This window comes from Cynocephalus volans, chromosome 7, assembly GCF_027409185.1.
Source record: "Cynocephalus volans isolate mCynVol1 chromosome 7, mCynVol1.pri, whole genome shotgun sequence".
Taxonomy (NCBI): Eukaryota; Metazoa; Chordata; class Mammalia; order Dermoptera; family Cynocephalidae; genus Cynocephalus; species Cynocephalus volans.
In genome coordinates, this window is record NC_084466.1 from 77,967,560 (window position 1) to 77,978,935 (window position 11,376).

Genomic DNA, 11,376 nt, shown 5'->3' on the forward strand with positions numbered 1-11,376 from the left:
TCTGACTGTGGAAGCCTTCTGAGCCCCATAGTAGCAAAGATGCCTTACTTACATCTTTGTCTTCTGACACTGGGATTTAATACATATATATTTATACATATAAAAGAGCACTGGAAGATATTGCTGGATCATTGGGGATTGAAAGGCAGAAAAAGAGTAGACAGAGCCTCCCTCCTATTCAGTGCCATGCACTTGCCCATGTAGTTACCATTAGGGCATTCAATTTGTTGCTTACAACTGAGCTATGGAATCCATGTAGAACAATACTGAAAGGAATAACAGATACAAAGAATGAAAGAAACTCAAAGAAAAAATGAGAAAGACTTCAACGGCGCAAAAGAGCACAAATAAAACAACTGTACTTAGATGTTTAAAATAAGCTTAGAAATGGAATTCCGCCTTTCAGTATTTAATTATTCAATGTAGGGCAGTGGAAGGGTAAAAGATAAATACAGATGTGATCATATAGAATAAAAATAAAATGATAAAATAAACATGGAAGGTAGATAGGATTCAGAAAGTGAACAAAAATTAATACTATCTAGAAAGAAGAGATTTCAAAGAATCTGGGAAATTCCTACTAGCTCTGGCTTACCTGGAATTAAATGACAGAGCTCAGGAGAGCTTTGAGGTATTCTGAAGCAAAACAGATTTTACTAGTTGATAGAGGGCACTACTTCATAGTTCCTCCCCTCCAACAGCTAGTGAATAATAATAGTGTGTATAGGGTGCTTATTATGTGCGAGGCCTTAGACCAAGAGATTGGTTTTATTGACTCCTTACCCTAACCCTCTTATCACCCCCATTTTACAAATGAGTAAGCATTTGAAGTAATTTGCTCAAGAGTGCACAGTTTGATTAGAGGAGGAGCGGGCATTCAAACCCAAGGTATTACGCTTGCAGAGCCTAAATTCCCAAACTCTGCCCTCCTGAAATACTCCAGCTGGCTGAAACAACCAAATAAGGCTATTTATCACCAGTAAGGGAGTGTGATTGGGATTCATGAGTCATAAGCTTTACTTATCTTCCTTATTAATAGATGACTGTTATTCCCTTAAGGAATGGGCATTTACGTTTAAGAATTCAAATTTGCTAGGCCTGATTTAAATTAGAAAAGATTTATAGGAAGTTAATTTAAGGCAAAACAAACATAAAACTAAAACCACCCTTGAAAATAGGCCAACAAAATCTTTTAAAAATAAAAACTTCGATCTTATGTATAATTCTAAAACATCTATTAAACATATGTTGGAGGGTAAAAGTAAAAATAATGGAATTCCTAAGTATTTAATTAAATGTGAAGAGAATCCTGGTAAGTTAAGTTAGTGACTGGAAATAGCCTTCACTTTTAATCCACTATTTACCTTGATTTATAACCTTAGAAAGTCATTTAGTCTCTTTCTCAATTTCCCTATCTGTTCCATATTGAGCTCATTTGGAGTTGAAGGGAATGTTAATAACACATACAGAAGCCAAATAGTTATTTGAACTAAAGCTGCCTGATAGGTAAGCTATTTTCTTTTGTGCCTAATTATAGTAGTGAGCCGCATGTAATAGCTTTTAATCAAATACATGAACATATTTCATGAAAAATTCTTCCAAATTAATACTGCCAGTTCTACTGTCACTTTCTACTACTATCCTCACTTCCCTGGTCCCATTCATGTTCCATCCTGACCTCCCAGTACTACCAGGGTCATAGAGAGCGGCACAACTGTATAGTTTTGACTGGAGATTAGTAAGTTCATAGTATACCCCTACCCCCAATCCCTTACTTCTGTAAAACAAACAAACAAAAAAACCAAAAAGAATAAATAGAACCAATTTTTTCCCATTATCCCAGCTAATGAACAAAGGAATTAATATATTAATTAGGCAAAGATGGCTGATTGCCTCTTCTGAAACTAATGTAGACAATTTAAACTGACAAAAAGATTAAAAAAAAATTCTCAGTGTCTTTAATACATGAATCTGCTTATCCACTGTCATATTCCTCTAAAAATAAATCTAGCTCATGATCATTCCTGTTTGAAAAGGAGGAGGTAACTATTTATTTTACAAAAAAAATTTTTTTCTTTGCTTTAGAAAAAGACTTGTGGGAGTTACTGTACAGATAACTTGTTTGAGAAATTTAAAATATGATTCAGTTTGTGTGTAGCTTTTCAGGAACATATTTCATAAGATAAGGTATTTAGCTGCTTTTTAGAAGCAAACTTGCAGAAAACAAATAAAGCAAAAGCTGAGAACACCAGAATTGCTTTTGAAAAAATGTCCGGAAAACATAAGTGTAAAGATTGCTCAGGTATCTCTGGAGGCCTGTCTAGACTACACAGGCTGAGAATTTATGGGGAAAGAGAGCAAATTTAGGCCACAGCTCAAACTTTAAATTCTGAACATGCCCTGTGGTGAGAAATGGCGGAAGTGCTGGCCACTGTCTGGGCAGCCATGTCACAGCTGTGGTGTTCCCTGGCCCTGTGCCCTCCCTTCAGAATAGAAGAGTGTCGTGAATGGAAATAGACATGCAATATTTGTCTGAGAAACAAACAGTTTAGGAGGAAACCTTAAAAAAATCTACGTGGAACATAAACGGTTTTGTGACCTAATATTTCTGAGTAGAAATATTATTGAAATTGAGATTATATTGCTTAATTCATGAAGCATTTGTGCTCCCTAAGGAAAAATACCTGGGTTTATTCAGAGGAATGCAGTATGATATTTTATTAGATGGCCATGCAATGAAATAAATTCAACTAGGATAGTTCAAACGGAGTTCACTGAAAGAACAGCAGCGAAGAGGCAAAAATTTTATTACTCTTATTTTTGTCAAAGAAAAGCAAAAGTCTTGGGTTCTAAATACAGTTTTTAAAATCAAAAGGTCATGTGAACAAAACTATTTTTAGTATGTTGAAATATCTGAAAATAAAATAACACTGGAGAAAGAGATTTTTTACAACGATGTTATTTTGGTAATGTTCTATAGGTATAAATATTTTTTAGTCAGGTTTCTACCAAGAAATAAAACTTAATAGAAAATCAGACAGTTTAGGTTATATTTATCTGCTATAACTTTTAAAGAGATTAAAATGTATAATAAAAACTCTAGGAATAAGATTATGGAAAATGAAAGCTTTAGACATAAAATGTTATCCACTATCTTTATAAAAAAGATAAAAAATTTAAAGACAAATTTATCTCTTTAAAAAGCATGCTCATTTTAGGTTTATTGAAATTAGATGTCTTCTAAAATGCTGTTCTTATTAATTTAGACCCATATTAGGTTGGAATTTAAAATTAACTCACTTTTATTCCCTTGATCCAGTAGTTCAAGATAGCTATTTAAAATGCAACATTTAATTAAAAAGGAAAACTCGAGCTGCATTCTCTGGATTTTCCTCACACATAAGCTCGTTCTTGGGAATAGCTTATGCAATTTGGGAAATCTTCATTAACCCTTTCATCTTAGCTACGAAGTTATTTTATTCAATAAATCATCGTGCTGAATGGCTTCACTGAATGACTAATTTCTATAAAAAAGGCAGTGGTTTTAAAAGTGTCATTTATGGAATCTGGTGTGCCACATTTTCTTTTTCCTTTCTGAGGTTTTAGACAAAAGAGATTTAAAAATTTTAGGCTGCTCCTGGGTTTGGTGTGGTCTAAAGATGTTTGAAGGGCTTACAGTTTCTACCTGCCATAAACATTTCTAGACATTCCTTTAATTCCTTTGATGTATCTTCTTTATCATTTTCAAATCCTGCTCTAATAGTTCACTGTGAATTTTCAGGCAATTAAAAAGAAAGGTACTATAACAACAAACATTCTCCTGACAATGAGAAAAATCAATGTAACTGCAAACTTATAGGGAGTAGTTTATCTACTGGGGAATATAGGCCATTTTATATTCTTATACAATTTATTCTGCTCAGATAATTGCCAAACAGTCAGCTCTCCACCGTTCATATCATGAAGGGTAACGTCAAACATACCTGCCACTGACCACTACTTAATGAAAATTCATACCTGCTTCCACACACTGTCGCTATGGCCTTGAAGCAGCCAGATGCAAGTTGGTAGGAACCTGTGTAGCATCGGTCAATTGCCCAATTGAAAAGATTTATTTGGTCAGGATTAAGTTCCAATAGCAAAACGACAACTTCACAGCCAAGTTGATGAACCTGAATATAGGAAGCAAATTAATTATTCATAATTAATGAATGAATGTTCTAGAGAAAAGACACAGGATCAAGCTTAGCCAGTATAAATTGGAGACAGAACATTCATTTGGATTAATTTTTATGCCATGTATTCTTCTTTAAGAGGGGGTGCAGTGTTGCAACTGAAAACTGAAATGTATAAACCAAATCTGATTCTATGTAAATTTGTTATATAGGGTCCATTCATTCTCAATTTTTAATTCCGAAAAGGTAGTAAAGACATTTTAGAAATGTTTCTTTTTTGCATTAAAAATATTTCTGAAAAATACATGTATTTGGTTAAAAAAGTCAAATATATAAAAGTTTTCTCTATGTATACAAGGTTTTTTAAGAAAAAAAAATCAGAGGGAATATGAGTGTGAGGTTTGATTAACAAATACACTGTGTAAAGCTTAGCTGCCACTCTTTCAGAAGAAATGCAGTCTTAATGGACTCTTTTTACTCAGAGGCTTTCATATGAAAAAACGTCATACCAAATAGAATTTATAGGAAACTTAATTGATGATTCTGGAAGCTACTGTCAAATATTGGATGGTCAGTGAATATGCATGATCATGATAGATTATCTTTTTAAAAATATATTACTAATGTCAATTTTCTTAATATTTTCTTTAAAGTTTTTTGCATCAATGTTCATAAATGAGACCATCTTTTAATTTTCTTTCTTGTTACATCCTTGCCCAGTGTTTGTATGAAGGTTATGTGGGTCTTATAAAATGTATTGGGATGTATTTCCTCTTGATCTATTTTCTCTTTAAGAATTTGTATTAAATCAATACAGTTTGTTCCTTAAAAGCTTGGTAGTATTCATCAATAAAGCCTTCTGGTTTTAAAGATTTCTTTTTTGAAGAGTTTCAATTTACCAATTCAATTTCTTTACTACTGATATGAATATTCAGATTTTCCTTTTGTTTTGATGCATTTTTTCTAAGAATTTGTTGATTTTATCTAAATTTAAGTTTATTGGCACAAAGATGTTCACATGCTCTTTTTTATTTTTAATGTCTGTAGCATCTGTAGTGATGACTCCCTTTACATTTCTTGATCAGACTTGCCATGAATTTACTAATTTCATTAGTCTTTTAACAAATTCAACTTTTGGCTTTAATAATCATTACTATTAATTTTTTCTCTTTCATTAATTTCTGCTCTTGATTATTTCCTTCATTGTACTTTTTTTGAGTTTAATGTGCTATTCATTTTCTAACTTCTTGTGATAAATGCTTAGGTCAATCATTATCAGCCTTTTTTTCTTTCTAATATATGCATTTAGGTCTATACATTTTATTCAGAATAAGGCTTTATTTAGAGCTCATGAGTTTAGTATGTAGTATTTTCATTATTCTTCAGTGAAAAATATTTTCCAGTTTCCGTTGTTGTTTATTCTTTGGCTCACTTATCTGGAAGTGTATTTTTAAATTATCTTCTTGTTATTGATTACTAGCTTAATGCTACCATAATTAGAGAACATAGTCTGTATCATTCCAATCATCTGAACTTTGTTGAGACTTGCTGTATGACCCAGTTTATGGTCAATTTTGGTGAATGTTACTGTGTTTTTAATCCTAATGCATCACAGTATAATGTGAGTAAAAACAAAACCTGCACTTGGTTGGCTGATGTGTGAAGAGACTATGTTGTGAACAATGTGTGTGAACACTTCTCAGTGACCCAACCGAGGCAGAATACCTAAGACATTTAAAAGCAATGTATTTTCACCTGTACTTACTCGTAAGTCTTGACAAGCCAGAATGTTGTCAAGCCACTTATATAGGTAGCCATCTGGGGAAAGGCCCACATTGTCAAAGACAGGGCCGCAGCACAGCACTGCTGACATCGCCTGATGATGAGAACACAACAGAACATGGACATGAAACCTGGAATAATCTAACGGTATCCAACTGACTTTCAAAAACATAACTGTCAGATTTATAAGTAATAAGAGCCCTTCCGAAGCAGTTATTCCCCTAAGACTTGAAAGCATTCCTTAGTAAATTCAATATAAAATCCACATTCCAAATTTGGCTGTCTTTATAAGAGTTAAAAACCCATAAATTTAGGTTTGTGGACATGCACTTTTATGATAATAACAAATCTTTATGGTGAGTGAGTAAGTATTCAAAACAAAATGACCATTTCATAGTATTTAAAATAAACTCTCCTTGCATTATTTTAAGTGAATGAATTCTGCTTATAAGACAAATACAGCTTTTCAAATTTTGCTTTTACAACAAATATTTGACTAAAGTACTGACTTTACAAAGTATGAAAAATATCAAAATAAATAATTATAATCCTTAATCAAAGCTGGGAAAAAACAAGACTATAAACCTTAGTTCCGCTAATGGGGGTGGGGGAGGAGTTGAGGGAAGATAAGAGAAGGGAAGATCTTGATAAACTTTGCACTTAGCAGGTCCAATGGACTATCAGGGCCCACACTTTAAATTACCTCCACTGAAGCAAAAGTCAATGAGAGTCAGCAACTTATGGTATACATGACAGAGCTGATATGCAGTTAGTTTTCTAAAGGAAATTAGGCTATAAGGACTCATGCTTCTAAAGATTTTGAACAGTCTAAGCAGTCTGGAAGCTTATTTCTGGCAGGCTTCTAGGATAATAAGAGACTAAAAAGGGAATGTGGCTCTTGGTAGTTTTGAACTTGAGGTGACATCTATTTTTTTTTTTTTTTAGGTTGGAAATTAATTGGCATGACAGCTACTAAAAAGGTAAATAAGCAAAAATACATAGTTCTCATGTAGGAGAAACACTGGATAAAATTAGGAAATTACAAAAGTTTTGCATTTTGAAATTGTGAGCCAAATTGGAAAATTTACATATTTACATGTACCTATGTTTATATGTATATTTTGGCATTTTTGCAGCCAGTTTATATATTTGTACTTGCAGGTTTGTGTCCATTTGACTTTTTTTGCATGTGAACTTATATTTTATTATATCATGTTATTTATTTTAACCTCATTTTCCAGTCTTAGTTGCTAGTTTTAGGAGAGAGACCATTGATCTGACAAAAGTTATTTATTGAGGAAAATGTCACCTACTTTCAATGCACAATACTGGTATCTTGTAATCTGATGATTTCTGTCACTGTACCGATCCAGAGGAGTAAACATGATGCTGAACGGTCCTGCCCACTGGCTAAATAATATGAAAAGATGGTGCCTCAGGCTTTGCTGGGGGAAGAGAAATCTTCGGTGGTGAACTAGGGAGAAAAACACAGAGTTAGAGTCTACTAGACTTATCACTATTATACATGATTCTTAAGTTTTGGGGAAAAGAAGATTTTCATTTTCTCACTCCAGTTTCCTTTAGGTAATGAAACACGTATTTAAAAAGTCAAGCTGAATTTTCTTTCTAAGTGTGTCCTCTTTTGCTCACGTTGCAGTCAGTAGCGCCTTGACTCAGAACAGCAAGTGGAGATTGACAATGGGACCTGCAGACACTGTTTTCTAATCAACACCTGGGCAAATTGCAACACTTCCTGCTCAGCTGCTGCTTATGTATAAACTGTTTTCCTGACTGCTGCTGTCTGTCTTTAGAAAGAACTGTGAAATATGGTCTTTAGAAAGAACTGTGAAATATGGTATAGACTATTTCAAACAACATCCTTTAACTAGAAGAAGTTGACTCATATCTTAATTTAGGGCCATCAGAGATGAGGAGACTTGGTAAGAAGAGGTTAATATCAAAATAATGAAAGGTAAACACATTAGCTGAATTGCAGCTTTTGGGAATTATAACAAAAACTTTTAATTAGAGTAAATTCCATATTAAATTTTGACCAACTATTTTATTTTCTATGCTTCTATTAGAATGAAAATGTTTCATACCCATTTGCTTTGTGAAATATAATTCTCTCAGTAATATTTAATCAAATGTAAAATGTGCTAAGCTATACAGAATTCTATTTAATGTGTTGATTGGGTAAAGTCAGAGAGCGGGAATATTGCTGAAATGACCTGTTCACGGGTTGGCACAAACAATGTGAAAAAATTAGCACAGAGACAGGGAAGCCCGTGTGAATGTTCCCTTTGAATTACTTCCTTCCAATGGAAATCACATAAGTTCGTTTTCAGATGGGAACCAAAACAAAGGAATAGAAATGACGAGAAGAAAGCCAAATTTAATTTCTGTTGTTCTCTTTCCAACTCTGTGCTGAGTTATGACAATCTGTTCTCATGTATATTTCTAACTATCTCAAAATAAACAATCTCATCCCAGACCTGTGTACAGGCCGGAAAGATTAAAGAGGAGAGCAGTAATGAAGAACACATGATTTTGCAAGCATGAAAGTAATTCGTAATGATGTATCATCATACCTGGAACACACTGAATCAAGTTGGCGACCATTGCACTAAAATGTGCTCGGATATCTTTGAGAATTTCAACTTCTTTGTCATTTTCAGCTTCCAGGAGCATACGGGTCAAGTCCACATATTCTAAGAACAAAGCACCAAGGGCTAAAGTATCTCGTTCTAAGGCTCCATTTGTGCTGGAATAAAGGAAAATTAAACTTTTAGATGATTAGTCTTGACTAATCATCTACTTTAATCAAAGTTGTACATGCCTGATGAAAAATAAGACTCACTGTCAGAACTTACACACTAAATTTGTTCCTAACCTATAGCAGTATAAGTAGAATATGAAAAAAGAAAAAGCAAGCTGTTTTTTTCTTTTTCTTTTGGCTTTTCTGAGTTATAGGTAATACATTTTAAAAAAAGAAAGAGATTGGGCCGAGCCCGTAGTGCACTTGGGAGAGTGCGGCGCTGGGAGAGCGGCGACGCTTCCGCCGCGGGTTCCGATCCTATATGGGGATGGCCAGTGCACACCGGTCACGAAAAAGACAAAAATAAATAAATAAATAAATACAAATAATGACAATTAAAAAAAAAAAAAAAGAAAGATATAGAAAAGAGAGACAAAAAGAGCATTTTGGTGAGGAGGGATCAACTCAGTAGAATTTTGACTCTACCTATCACTTATTACACCAGCATCAGCCAGAAGTTCAAAAATTCGAAGTAGTTGTAGTCTTAACAGGTCTCGCCGTTCTCGGCGTTTCTTGTTCTGTGTAGAAAGAGATGATACTATTTATAGACATGGGCAAAACACTATTAATTTTGTTTTAGAAAACTATTAAAGAAAGGTATAATCTAGTCATTTTGAACTTTCTAAGCACAGAAGACAAAATGTATTTTTCTTTTTACACACTGTAAGAGAAACAGATCATAAGTAAGTGGGCCAATAAATATTTATAAGGTAGAAAGGTTGAGAATGAGTCTCATTTCCCAGATATTCCCAGTGTCTGCAGAAAGGCTGAAGCATCTGAAACAAGTGAAAAGGGACAAGGGACACGGATAATCTCACCAATTCTGATCACGGAGGTAACACAGTTTGTTCTTTTTCAAACTGCTAAATTTTAGCTATTTCTTGTATCAAATCTACTATATGGGAAGTTTCTCTTTAAATCTTATTTATTTATTTATTTTTAATCCTAATACATTATAAATTTATTCTTTTCAGAATTCACTTCAGGGAAGATAATGTTGAGGAAAATGCTTCATATGCCAGATAAGACCCATAATATTCTTGGCCATCCAACTCCTTGTACAAAATAAGCAAACAAACTGAAAACTAAAATTCAATTTTAACTCAAACCTCCTGCAAAAAAAAAAAAATAACAACATAATATGACTATTTAAATTACTTTTTATTTATATAGTTAGGACATAATCCTTTAGAATAGGAATCATATTATACTAAATACTTAAGTATGGAAAAATAATAAAAACAACAAAAGTTAAAATATTAAAATTCATTGTTAAAAGCATGTTGGGGTGTTTGTATTCTTTACAGGAAACCATTGAGTTTGATGTAAATTCATACCATTGTCCAAACAAACCATACCTTATTTATTTAAATTCAAATTCTTACCTCTGGTCTTCGTTCCAGAGCTTCTTTCATTAATGGATGAAGTTCTTCTACCAATTCTCTACGGAGGAAAAAGGTCAGCATTTGAAATTCATTGCTATTGACATCAAACTTGTCACTAAATCCTATCACTACTTGTTTTTTTTTCTTTGCTTCTGACACCAAAAACTCCCCTGACCTCTCCATTTCTCAATGATATGGTGAACTGGGAAAGGCATTAGCCTGTACTTTGTATTACTGGTCTTAATCTCAGTGCTATGTATATAACTTTGACTTAATACATATTTGTTGACTTGATTTTGATTTAATGTTCTGGGACCTCTATGGCAAAAAAAAGCCCTACCTGAACAAATAAACAAACAATATTTTTCAAGTGCTTACTCAATTCAGAGCACTTTACCACAAGTTATGGCACTGAAAATAAATAGAGTCCCTGCACACAAAAAATTTTCAGTCTAATTAGAGAAAAAGAGACCAATGTAATTACCATGGTACTAATTTTGGTATCCCTGCTCAGGAGACTGACTTATAGTTGATTTAAAAAATAAAGTCTTTTTGATTTCAGAGCTAACTTCTTTTATTTGAGCTATATGTAAATACAAATTATGGCAAGTACTAAAACTGTGAGGTTCTCATTGAAACCTTTTCTCTTGTGTAGTAAAAGTACGTTTTGATGGTATTAATATATACCTTAAATTGCATATATGCACTATGCCTGCCCCCAGTATCTTTGGTTCTCAGCTTTCTACTTGTTAATTTAATTAGTTGTCTTTAGGAAATAACTCTGAATTGCAATATCAAAACAGACAAAATTGTGAGGTCTGTTGCCAGACTAGCATCTAGGTGTTTTGTCTATAATCTGTGCCATGTCTGAAAACCTTGTACTTTCTGGTAGGATATTTTGTGCTACTAGACATTACCCTCCAGGAAAATCCAAAGACAGGAAGGAAAACTTTATGGCATTCTGCACTGAGAAACAGAAAACCCGGATTCTATTTCTGATTTTTCCAATACAGATGCCAGAATTTCTTCATCAGAGAAATGGGAATAATAATGGTCTCCTCCACCTAACAGCTACCATTTAGCAAATATTTACTATGTGCATGTTCATATTTAACATATCCTCTCAATAAGTCTATGATAGGGATTCCATTATCATACCAAATTTTTTTATTGAAAAGATACACTTCATTTTTATTAATTATACCTATTTTATAGG

At 33.3% G+C, this 11,376-nt stretch overlaps 1 protein-coding gene across 5 annotated transcripts in view; it reads right to left on the reverse strand.

Annotated features, from left to right (window-relative positions):
- FRY (FRY microtubule binding protein) overlaps nucleotides 1-11,376 on the reverse strand; it is a 216,918-nt gene that overhangs the window by 94,987 nt on the left and 110,555 nt on the right. For all 5 annotated transcript variants that reach the window (XM_063101926.1, XM_063101924.1, XM_063101923.1 and 2 more), the window contains exons 24-29: nucleotides 10,161-10,218; nucleotides 9,202-9,293; nucleotides 8,549-8,721; nucleotides 7,271-7,431; nucleotides 5,941-6,051; nucleotides 4,018-4,172 (exon numbers count right to left, since the gene is read on the reverse strand). In XM_063101926.1, the coding sequence (XP_062957996.1) occupies nucleotides 4,018-4,172; nucleotides 5,941-6,051; nucleotides 7,271-7,431; nucleotides 8,549-8,721; nucleotides 9,202-9,293; nucleotides 10,161-10,218 (750 nt within the window). The remainder of the gene's footprint in view (nucleotides 1-4,017; nucleotides 4,173-5,940; nucleotides 6,052-7,270; nucleotides 7,432-8,548; nucleotides 8,722-9,201; nucleotides 9,294-10,160; nucleotides 10,219-11,376) is intronic.